At 33.5% G+C, this 12,528-nt stretch overlaps 1 protein-coding gene across 11 annotated transcripts in view; it reads left to right on the plus strand.

Annotated features, from left to right (window-relative positions):
• The window catches only part of DMD (dystrophin), a 799,860-nt gene that overhangs the window by 407,328 nt on the left and 380,004 nt on the right, over positions 1-12,528 (plus strand). For all 11 annotated transcript variants that reach the window (XM_017833948.1, XM_017833947.1, XM_017833942.1 and 8 more), the window contains 2 exons: positions 4,763-4,910; positions 6,889-7,038. In XM_017833948.1, coding sequence (XP_017689437.1) covers positions 4,763-4,910; positions 6,889-7,038 — 298 coding nt within the window. The remainder of the gene's footprint in view (positions 1-4,762; positions 4,911-6,888; positions 7,039-12,528) is intronic.

A 12,528-nucleotide genomic window follows, 5' to 3' on the forward strand; every position in this document is an offset into this window, starting at 1 on the left:
AGCTAACACAGAGTGCTTTATTTTACTGTCTTGCATAATATGACACTTGTCATGCAGGATGTTATTTATAATAGAAGTTCTAGCAGGTCAAGAACGAATTATAAAGTAAATTATAAAGTGTACCTGCATTTCTCGTTAATTGCAATGGACCTTTTAATTGCTATACTATACCCTGTTCCTGACTAGAATAAAGAAGTAGATATTTATGGAATACTTTTTGTTTCTGAACTCTGAAACCTTCTGTGCATGTGTGTATACACACATATGAATTATACGTATGTGGGGGGATGGGGTGCATACATGTATATGTATGAACATCTCTAAAAGAATTCCTGGAAAGTCTTAGGTTAAAAACATCCCCATCATACTGAGCAACATTTAAATTAGTCATCAAAGTTAAAAGAAAAATAAAAATTCTTTCCTTCATGATAGGAAAAGTTTAAATGTTTTAAGGGTTGCAGCTGAATTCATAAGGGTGATAAAACTGACAGTGTACTTAAGATGAAAAAGGAATCTTGCCAATTGCTATCTCTTCTAGGAAACAAGAAATCTTTTTGATTTCTCATTCAAAATACTATGCAGCTCAATAATTTTGCTCGTGGGGGTATTGAGTTGAACGCTATGTCTTTTCTGTGCCAGAATTAAAGTATTTAAACTTGTATCTTTCTCAGATACATCCTTAGGGTACCATCACATAATGTCTCCACTGAGCTATGCACTTTATAAATGAGTAGAAGTGAGAGGAAATTAAAAAAATGAAGCTGTTCCTGAGAGCTTAGGTCTCAGGGAACCTGGCCAGGTTGAGGAACAGAGGTTTTATTATGTGGTTCACAGTGTAACATTGGACAATGATTCCCAGGTGTCTATAACTGAAGCAGAAAAAGATTTGAAGTTATGGTTCTGCTTTTAGGATTACAGGGAGTTAGTTTTTCTTTATTTTTAGCATCTGCCTCAGTTTCACACAAAAAAAAATATTTTATCTGGTTTTAGATAACCTATTTTGGCTTGAGACGAGCATTTGACCTCTATGACATAAACACTTCTCAGTGAAGAACATTGTAATAAATATAATGCTATAAAGTTGGTTCTTCTCTGCATGTCCTGTACAACCAAAATGGGTAAGTTTGTGCATCAGGAAGGTCCAGAATTTCTGGCTCCATAACAATACTTTATAAGAGATTCAGAGACTAGTACATAGAAATATTAGTACAAGAAATACTAAAGTCCACCTGCATCAGGACTTTTTGGTGATCTGGTCGCATTTCCAGAAATCCTGGACAAACAGCAGTCCCTGAAAACAGTCACTCAGAATTCCATTAGAAAATCTAAAACAAAACCAAGAAAGTAGGACTCTTAATTCTTTTGCTATTTATGGTGTTCACTTTTTTATGTATTTGTTTGTATAAATGTAAGTATATGTGTGCATCTATGGGTATACCTATATTTTATAGAGAGAGACATAAATAGTTTTGGAGGGATTTATTTTCACAGTAAGTCTCATCTCCTTTTTTCTCTAAAGAACAATTTGGCACTAGTGGCTTGTGTTTGTTTAATTCTAGGCAGTTACGGAAGAGTAACTTGTTTATGAGCTTAGAAAAAAAAAGAACGTTGGTGGCCTCATATGTCTAGCAAATATTAGAATATACTGTATTAAGAACAAAAGCAAATAATCTGTTCTAGATCTAAAGCAGGAACTCGATCTAGAACTGTGTTGAGAGACTGTTGAGAGAGAAATTTGCCAAACGTTTCAGCTTATATATGTTAATATATTAAATATATTATATAATAATTTTATTTATTTAAAAAATTTTCACTTATCATAATAAAATATAACATTACAGTTAATTAATTTTTAAATCCAGCATTTTCATGCTCTAAATGTAATTATGAATATTGACTTTTGGGTGTTAAAGATTTTTTCTCTTTGGTAAAGGAGGCTGAGGGAAGATCTTATCACTCTCTACAACTACCTGAAAGGAGGTCGCAATGAGCTGTGTGTCAGTCTCTTCTCCACAGTAACAAACAATAGGACAACAGGGAATGGCCTCAAGTTGTGCCAAGGGAGGTTTAGATTGGATATTAGGAAAAATGTCTTCACAGAAAGCTGTCCATGGAAGTGGTTGAGTCCCCACCTCTGGAGGAATTTAAAGGACATGTAGATGTGGCACCTGGGGAAATGGTTGGGTGACAGACTTGGCAGTGCTTGGTTAACAGTTGGATTCAATGACTTTAAAAGTCTTTCCTTGTTTCTAATCAATTTTATGATCCTTGGCTGGTGCAGAGGCTTCTCCTTTCTTCACTTTCTAGTTCTCCTGAAGACGTGGCATGTTTAGGGCAGCCAGGCTGTGCGATGGTACCATCTCACTAGTGAGGTCTGCTCAGGAGTGTTGTATTTGATACTTTGGTTTTTACTCTGTTACTTCAGAAGGGGGACTGTAGACCCTGTAGAATACTTATTCATCTAGTATAATGATGCTCATCTTGCAAAGATGCCTTGTTAAGGAAACATAATAAACACTAATAAGATGAAATACAGGTAAAGTCCTAGCAAAAGTTCTGTTAGTTTGCAAGTTTTGTAAAAGAATAGTTTAGTTGTACGCTCCTAGTTTGGTTTTTTTTTAATAGTCAGCATTCCTAGCACAGAACTCTTTACTCTCCTCAAATCTAATCTTAATCTAGACAAATTTCTTGCTTATACCGTGAGGTCAGATGTTTATTTTTCTGTGAAATACAACATAATTTAGTTCAGCCTTATGCTTATGCCCCTCTTCGCTAGTACAGTTTTCAGTGCTGACCAAAGCAGACTTCTCCCATTTTACACTGTAACCTGGATGATGTTATTTAAAATTAATTTTAACAACTCTTATTTTTTATTCCTTTGTAATTCTCCCCAAGCAAATGCTTTTACTTAAAATATTAAGGAATTAGCTTTCTTTCCTTGTAAATAAGTGTTTCAAATGCAGAACACTTATAGTCACTTGAATACTCTTATTTTCTGGAAATTACAGTGAGAGAAAAAAGAGTCATATGAGATTTTAATGACAAAGTTTTTTTAATATAGAGTGAAATATTTTGGTGATTTGGATGCACAAACATCTGTAAGAGAGGTACTGAGTTTTGGAAATTCTAAATTTTTATTCTGCTTGAATAAGAGCCTAATCTGTAGTTTCTGAGCTGTTTGTAAGACTCTGTGTGTGTGTGTGTGTATGCATGTGTGCAGGCAACTGTGTCAACCAACAACTGTTTTCAGTACCTTTTTGTTAAATGATGTTATACTGACACTTTTTCTTGATTCAATTTTACCTGAAGCTTAGTCCTGTAACTTTTCTAAAGAGATTTCTTTGCTTAAGCTGGCCATCAGAAAACATAGTTTCCTAAAAAAAAACCCCAAAAAACCCACAACAAAACAGACATTAAAAGAAAAAAACAAAACCACACCAAAAATTCAAAGAAAGGAGAGCATAGTTCAAAACAGATGTTGTTCCATGTAACTTCTCAGTGTGTTTTGTGGGCAGTGGCCATCATGGTAAGTATGGAGCACTAGAGAAAGCTCATATAATTTTTCTTCTTTAATATAATTTTGCATTCAGAAATAATATATTAATAATAGCGACCTTGATTCTTCACTGTCATGTTATGTTCTTAAATATTAATACAACTTTTTATTATGTATAATGTAAGACTAACATCAAACTCAATTGGATCTTGGAAATAACCATAACAATAAAAAAAAAAAAAAACAGCAAACCCAAACCAATAACCTGGCTTTACATCTTTTTCTTTGATCTCAAATAATCTTAACTAAATAATAACAAAAAACCTCTATTATTATGTAAAAGCGATTGTTTAATTTAATTGCTAATGATTTGATCTTTTCATACAGGTAATATTTATTGTAACATCAGTTTTGTGAATGAGTTTGGTGGATAAATTAGAAGCATATTATATAAAACATAATTTTTTTTTTCAGAGGGGATCCACTCATAATGTAAATCCCAAAGGGTTCACATTCTGTCAATGCTCTTCCCTGCTGCTCTTGAAATTTTTTTGCAGGCATCTCTTGATAACTTTGGAAGATTTTGCACAAAAGTTCACATCTCAATATATTTATACAGTCATGGTGAAAATAACCCTACCTGACTTTAGACACCTGCAATGTTTATGTTTTGGATGAGAAAATGAACAGATGAGTTGTAGATTGAGACAAAGCAGACATCTGAAGTTACGTGCCATGCATAAATCCTATCCTGTTCTTTATTATGGACTGCAAACCTCACCTACTTTTTGTGAATTCTTGACTGGAATGCTTTACACAAACTATATGACACAGTCACTGAAATATTTTTTAGCTCAATATGTTCAAATGAGTGTGTGTGATTTGTTACAGATCCAGTTTGGTAAAACTTGATGTTGGAATCCTTAGTTGCTGACACTCGACTTCCCTGCTGTTAGTTCACACAAAATTCTAGTCTAAATAATTAACAGTTCTAGGTTCTGGTGTGCTTGTTTGCTACCTGTCATATATAATTGGGAAGCTGAATTTTGTGATGTTACAAGTCATACCTTGAGCTTTTCTTTTAAAATACATTTATTGCCATATCAAAAGAGTGTTTGTCTGATAATTTTGATATGAAGAAATCTATGGCACACATAAAAATAATTAATATAAATGATAGGAATTAGTTATGCCTCGTGTTTCAGTATGGATAAGCCCTTATAAAAATAAGTTTATAGAAATATTGATTTCAAATTTTTATTACAGACTAGAGGAAGAAAAGAATATTTTATCAGAATTTCAAGAGGATTTGAACAAGTTGATTTTATGGTTAGAGGAAGCAGACGGTGTTATTGGGATTCCCCTTGAACCAGGGAATGAAGACCAGTTGAGAGACTGCCTTAGTAAAGTAAAGGTATTGTAAGCTTTATTCTTAATGTTCTTTTACCTTATGAATTCTACATTGAAGAGAATTAAAAACTATTTTTTGAAAAGGTTTCTCCCATCAAATACAGCATTCATTTAACATTTTTAGATAAATCAAAGCAGTGGAATTTCAAAACACAGGAACAAATATATACTGATCATATTAAAACAAGAAAAGTTATGGAAAATATACTAAAAGGAAAATATCTGTCACTAGGCAATTAATCATTATCTTTTTCATCCTCATTTCTTAGTTCAGAACTTGACTGATTTATATGTACAACATTTCTCTATAGGTGTCTTGTTAATGTTTTATGACTTCTCACTTGTTAAATGGTATTCATATTTTACCCATATTTTATAAGGGTATCCAGAATTGTATGAATAATTATAAATGTCAACTCATTAAAATATTACTGCAACATTTTCTAGATTAAACATCTAGGTGACTTATTTTTAAAAATGCTTTAACCCCCCTCATCAGAATATTAAATATTTGTTTTTAAAGGCTGGAATATTTTCATTAATAAGTTGGAACTTTGATACTGCTAATAAATGTATTCAACAGAAATTGCTCTGTTTAGTTTTTTGAAATGTGTTCAATAAAATGACTATCTTTTATAATTTGTACAATAATAAATTAAACTGTAATTGGAAATTGCATATTACTTATAGAACATATGCCTAAAGGTTTCCTGTTCTCTCTTGAGTATAAGGACCTAGTTATGCTTTATGTCAATCCAAGCTGAACAAATGCAAAAAGTGATGTATATAGCATTAAGGAATCAGAAGCAAACTTGTCAGTTTGTTTTATTCTTCTTTCAACAAAATATGAAAAAAAATTCCAAAGGACTCTTTAGTAAAATTTTATCTTTAATTTTCTTTTTAAATAAAAAAAAATAGAATAAATAGCATTTGAGGAAACAGAAACTTTACCATGTGCTGAATTTTTCTCTCTGACTGTTTAGCATAAGATGTCAGTGAGTTGGTCAGAGGATTTGTGAGGCTCTGTCTCTGTTGTTAAGACCCAAGGCAAAGAAATACTTACAAGGGGTGTTAGATGCATCTTATCATTTGCAGACATGATTAAAGGTTTAAGGTCTAAATTGATTGTTTAGAACCATGAAGGCGCTCCACTCCTCATATATACACAAATATTTCCTAATTATAGTATTTCCAAAGGATATATAATCCAAAATTAAAGGTGTTAAACATCTCTTATTTGTATCTTGTTTTTACAGTCCACCTTCTTCTGGAGCTGCACAAAAGGGAATACATCCTAATGCAATAATTCATTGGCTTGCAGTGTGGCTAATTTCATACCTACCTGCCTATGTTAATAATAAAAAACAAGCAAGAAAAAAAAAAAAAAGAACAAAACCCTCAAAGAAGAGTCTATGAGCTACCTTAACCTTACTTGATATGTTAACTTAGTTTGACACTATAAGTTTTCAGTAACTACACACATGATGGAGAATTGGAACATTTAGATGCTGCCTTGCATTCTTTGGCTTTAATTTTTAGGTTTTTTTTAATGAACATACATGAACACTCTTAATTAATAGGTTAGACTGGAGGTCTTTTTGCCACATACCATCTGTGTGACTGTTCACAGCAGGGAACATATTAAAACCCTTCTCCAAAATGCTTGCTCCTCGCCATATTAAAAGATTATTAAAATTCATATGCATGAGGTATTGAGTGTTCAGAGCTAGAATTTATAATGTAATAGTGATTAATATCTTGAGGAAACCTATATTTTGCATTTAGGACTCTCGTTAGGCTTGATTCACTAATACAGTCTCTTTTGGGGTTTTTTTTTAGCCTTCTACATTCAGAAAGCAACAGTTATTTTGCCTTGAATTGAGTTTATTCCTTCAGCTGATACACAAATCGATAAGGGTGAAGATAAGAGAGCTGAAAATTCTACCACAGTTCATCTTAACTGCTGTATTTGTCTGTTCCAGTTAAGAGTTGAAGAGCTGCCGCCCCACAAGGGAATACTGAAACGATTAAATGAAACTAGAGGAATAGCACTTGGAAGTGCATCACTGAAGCCAGACAAAAAACATAAGCTTGAGAGTACACTGAAGGAGGCTAACCATCATTTGTTAAAGGTTAGACATATTACTGTTATAACTGTGGTGTAAAATTTTAATCTGCAGTGAATATTTGCGTTATATATTTTCTGGTATGTATAATTTTTTTCTGTATGAAGAGACATTTGTATGCATAATGAACCTGAGGAAGAAAAATGTATGCAATAGACTGCTGTGAGAAACAATGATAGCAAACCAAGACCATTAGTGCTTGAAGTGATGATGTTGCATTCAAATTACAGGTCTTCTGCTTCAGGGTGAAAACGCAGAGCGTCATTTCTGTAGCCTGGTGCTTTTGCTGGTACAACAAATATTCCAGGCTTTGTGACTCAGGTGTGTGAGAGGCAGTAGCCTCTGATTTTCTTTATGGAAACACTTCCAAATTCTCTTCTGTTCCAAATCCCAAGGTGGAAGCTGCACCCTCTGTCTCACCTTCCACCTTGTTTCTTCCAGCCTCAATCATTCACTTTTGGTTTCTGTGTAACAAAATACCACTTATTTTGCTTTCTGGGATCTCCATACTCATGGAGAAAAATAAGGGAGGATTTTGTTCGGTTTTATTGCTAAGTAGCATATTTTTTTGGTAGAAACTGGTGAAAATGAGTAGCAAATCTGGTAAACAGAGGTAAATAAATTGAATGCTCTTGTGTAGCAGAAATGATAAAAGCCTTGTCCAGAGGATTACCACCCAAGGTATGGATTAGCCTGGTTGGAAAAGGTCAAGGGAGAATCAGCTGAAGGATTTCTGTTGAGACTGATGGCAAAGTCAGAATCTGGGAAATTAACCTGTGGTATCTATTTGTTAAAGTTACCGGGATGCTGGGGTGAAAGAAGGAGAGTAATTTGTTGTGTTCATCTCCAGGGAAAAAGGTGAGAAAAAAAACCTCTGAGTACTTTACTGAAAAGACAAGCTAGAGTTTTTGGTCAAGAATACTGCATTCTGGGTTTTTTGTTACCATTTCCGTAAACGCAGTTGATTTTCCAGAGTAAGGAAAAGCAACTTATTTGATGTGGTACTCTTACTGGTTTCTTCTTAACAGAAGCAGTCTGGCAAAGTTCAGAATATTAGCTAATGGCTCAGGCAAAAGTGGATAATAAATATTGATCACATTCACAAACTCCAAGTTGGACACATAAATCATTATTTCTGTGGTTGGACAGAAGTGTCTCTTTCTTTACTAATGGGTTTCTGAAATCAATATATATAGAAGAATTCAGAACACTTCAGGATCAAAATGGTGTTATTTACTAACTGAAGGAAGCATATACATAGCTGAAATTAGGCACCATGATTTTAGTATCTAAACTGTGATAATAAAAAGAAAGTATTACTTTTCAAGAAAAAAACTTTTAGCAAGATTACCTAAATGCATTATAAGAAAATCTGCAATTTGTCATTGAATATAGGTTTTTACTGATTAGTCACATACCTAAAAACTTTGCATTTGCATTTTCTGCTTGCTGATGCAAAAATGTTTTAGGTTACTTGTCACAGTCAGTGCAACAAAGAATGTTGTTGGAAGTATTTAGGTTTGGATGAAATATGGCAGACAAGATGACTGTTTAGTGATTTATTACAGTTTACTGATTTTTTACAATTTTATGTCTCTTAGATCTAAGCAATGTGCCTGGCAAAATAATTATGCTTCGAATTTACTACTTGAAACCTTTCATTTACTTATAAAAGAGACTAAAACGAGAAAATTAATCTTCCATTTGAGATCATTACTTAACCACATCATTTTGATTTCAGTTATCTACCCATGGAGATGTACAAAACTAAGTTCTCATTGGCACTTTGAATCTAAATAATCAGAGAAAATGCAGTGGTTTGTGGTTTCCTGTGTTTGGTTTTTGGTTTGTGGTTTTGTTTGGTTTTGGTTTTTGTTGTTGTTGTTTGGGGGGTTTGTGTGGGTTTTTTTGTTGTTGTTTGGTTTTGGGGGTTTTTTTATTTGTTTTTTTTCTTAAATGAAAAGAAATGAAGACTGAAATCCATGCACATTCTCTGATAGTCTTCTCTTTCTCATACATTTTTCTATTTTTATTGTGATCTTGACAGATGTAGAAAACAAAAAGAAAACAGAAGCTCAGTTTGGGTTTCTGTAAAATTTTTCCAATGAAACCTAAGGGAAAAATAATTATTTTTTTCATTTGCATATTTTTTTCTGTTACTCACGATTTGCATAGAATACCTCAATTAATTGTTTCACTTTGTGACCCGGAAGTCTAGGGTCTGTAATAAGATTAGAAATCATGTAAAGAAACTCGGCAGGCCTGACAGAGGAACTTAATGTTGTCTTCCTTCAGTTATAGATATGTAAGCACCGAAAAAACCCCAAAGATGTTTGCTGTGAGCCAAAGCTCACAGGTCTGGCACTTTCATATCAGGCAGACTTTGTAGGTCACCTGAGATTGGTTCTGTAGTCAGTTGTTTTGATGAGGATATATTTTTTGTGTTCCTTAAAGCACAGTAGACAAACATCATCACACAGAGATTTCTCTGGGGCTTTTCTGTCTCTCCATCCCCTCTTAAGAGTGTATCTTATACTTTAATCCTTTGTTTCTAACTGTTTGTTTAGTTTTCTGGCATCTCTGCTAAAAATGAACATTTCTGATTATCTCATACTGCAGGAAGATGCTGTTTTCAGGATATGAAACATACATGACAGTTACATAAATAATGTAGGTAGATCCTTATCTGGTGTACACCAGAGTAATTCTGTTTACTTCAGAGCAGCTGTGACAATTTACACCAGCTGAGAATGTAGCCAAATATCTCCCAAAGTTATCACAAATTTTTGTTTTGCCTTGATCTGCCAAGCAGGGGAATAGGGGACAACACCTGTGAGTCTTAACCTTCAAGGTGACATATTTGAAATAAGTCATGTTCAAACCTTCTTTACAGTCACAGAAACTGTTGCCCTACAGCAATGGAAATAACCTAGAAAAGAAATTGAGTATGAAAGGAATTGCAGTCATATTAAAGTAACTTTTTTGCTTTTACTTCAGAATTGTCTTTGCTTTTGGGTGTTTGTATCACGTACTGATGACCTTGAGAGTAGATATATGAAGAGTTTTTCTTCCTTTGGATTGTAATAATTTTAGCATGACTTTTCTTTGGACAACTTTATTGCATAGTGATTCTAATAGGCTGTTACCTAAGACAATATAGTTTAAGCAGAGAATGAAGATTAAAGCCCATATTTGAAAGGCATGACTTTTAAATTCTATCCTGGTTTTACTTATTATACCCTCTCCAAAGCAGTATTTCTTGTAAAAATTAAAATAGCACTGTCTTTGTGAAGTCTTAATATTATGAAAAATGAAGTATTTTATGACCATTTTTATGCTTTCACATCAAGAACTTTTCATTTATTTTCAAAGCTCAAAGTATCTTCTGCTGTGATAGCCAAGTAAGCTAACCACCTAGTGCTTCAAAGCATACAAAAGGGTACTAGGCACTGCAGTTTGTGATGAATTCAGTTCTTGTCATATACCACCTGCCATGGCGTGTAACAGATCTGTAATGGGTTTCTTACCTTTTTCTGTGCAGTAAATGGATTGATAGATTAGGTCTGAGACCAGTGAACCATGGAATCAGAGGTTTGCTGGAAGGAGTTTATTACTCTTTAATATTATTCTTGGTCTGGTGTCAGCCAAGAGCGATGAGCTAGATTATCTGAAAGTAAGCTGGATGCCAAAATCAGCATTCTCCTCATTTATCCACCTTAGTCTTCACAACATCTACTGTATGTATTATGAAGGTTATCATAAGTGCCTGATGGAGACATTTTGTTTTGCTGCCTTTTAATTTGTCTGCTAGTATTAGTTCTAATTACTAGACACTGAAGAGACTATTTCACTGTTTATTGCCACAGCAAATCAATTTGTTGTGCTATATGGACAAGAAAAAAATTAGAGTGGAGTGACACAGCTATAATTTGTGAACATTTTCTGTACAACCAGAAAAAGTATAGGTCGTCTTAGCTTGGTTGATCAAGTGTAGAGAAAAACAGATGGGAGCAGAAAGAGCAGAAAGACAAAGTCATTACAAGGTTATAGTTCATGTATTGTAGCTTGCCTTGAGTAGAAATTATTCATAGATTACCTACAATGACATAAAATTTCCAGCACATCAGTGCAACTTAGTTTTAGCCTATAGTTGGAACTACTGCAATTGCTAGTGCTTTTATTTGTGGGGTGGAGGGGAAAATATGTTGGAAAATGAATGCTACAGTTTGATATCTATTCTTTCAATTTGAAATTAGAATAGTACAACCAGCATTTTGGGGAACAAAAGGTTGATACTTTCTGAATTTAGTTTCATTTAATGAGTGACTTGATTCCATTAAATATGATAAAGCCTTTTGTTATGCTAAATTACCTGTTACAGTCTGTCATAGACTGCTAATTAGGTGTAGTCCACATTCATGTTATCATCAGCCATATCAACAAATGGTTTCACTATAATAAAATGTGGTTTGATGTAAATGTTCACTGGACAAACATGAGAATGTCACAAGTTCTAAGAAACAAGTATATATAGGCTTAATTTCTTTTTATTGCTAGCAGCTAGCATTAATTAAGATTTAAGAACTTAAGCAAAGACAAGTATTTAGGAATACAGTCATGCAGGGGTAAAAAAGTATGTACTAGCCAATGAGACCATAAAAGCATGATTAAATACATGTATGTATTTAATATATATATACATATATGTATATATATATACACTATATATATCACACTATCTTACCAACCATATTAAAATTACTTTTTGTTGTTGTTTGCTGTACAAATCCAGAATATATTAATCATATATTTAAGAAGTTATGCCAAGTACATTGTATACAAGAAGTACTAACTGTTGATACATTTGTTACTACATTGGGGTAATACTGATGTATCTGAATAACCAGATATCAAATAAGTCATTTAGGCAAATTCTTACACATTTTTCTACACTGCAACAACTATATATTTGAGAGTCATTTCCCGTATAATGAGCAATGGTTTGCATACTGTTGCACACCAGTCAATGACAATCGTCTGGGCTTTTTAAAACTTCAGTTCCAAGACAGATGCTGCCATTGTCTGTCAAGTGTTTCATGCATCTCTTTTAAGGAGGACTATAGGGGCCTAAAAATCAATGTTGTTCACAAGATAAAGATTATACTTCATTTATATAGGCCTGTCGAGGTAGCAACATGCCCATGTAATTAGAATTCCCAACAATGGAATAGTCTGAAATAAACTTCAACTTTCCCTTCCCTTTCCCCCTCCCCTTTTTTTTTTTTGGTAATTTTTCTCATAGTTTTAACAACACCTTTTCAAAAGTTCATAATCATCATTACCTAGAGAATGACCTGACTACAGTTAAACTAAGCTAACTCCAACACTCTCAGCTTTTCTATTAACAGCTCGTTTCTTACAAATGTGCTAAACCAGGTAATTCCTGAAGAACAGCCAAAAAGAAAAGCAAATTCATTGTTAGTTGTTCCTTGTGAG

This window comes from Lepidothrix coronata, unplaced genomic scaffold (genome assembly GCF_001604755.1).
Source record: "Lepidothrix coronata isolate B3197 unplaced genomic scaffold, Lepidothrix_coronata-1.0 Scaffold225, whole genome shotgun sequence".
Classification (NCBI taxonomy): domain Eukaryota; kingdom Metazoa; phylum Chordata; class Aves; order Passeriformes; family Pipridae; genus Lepidothrix; species Lepidothrix coronata.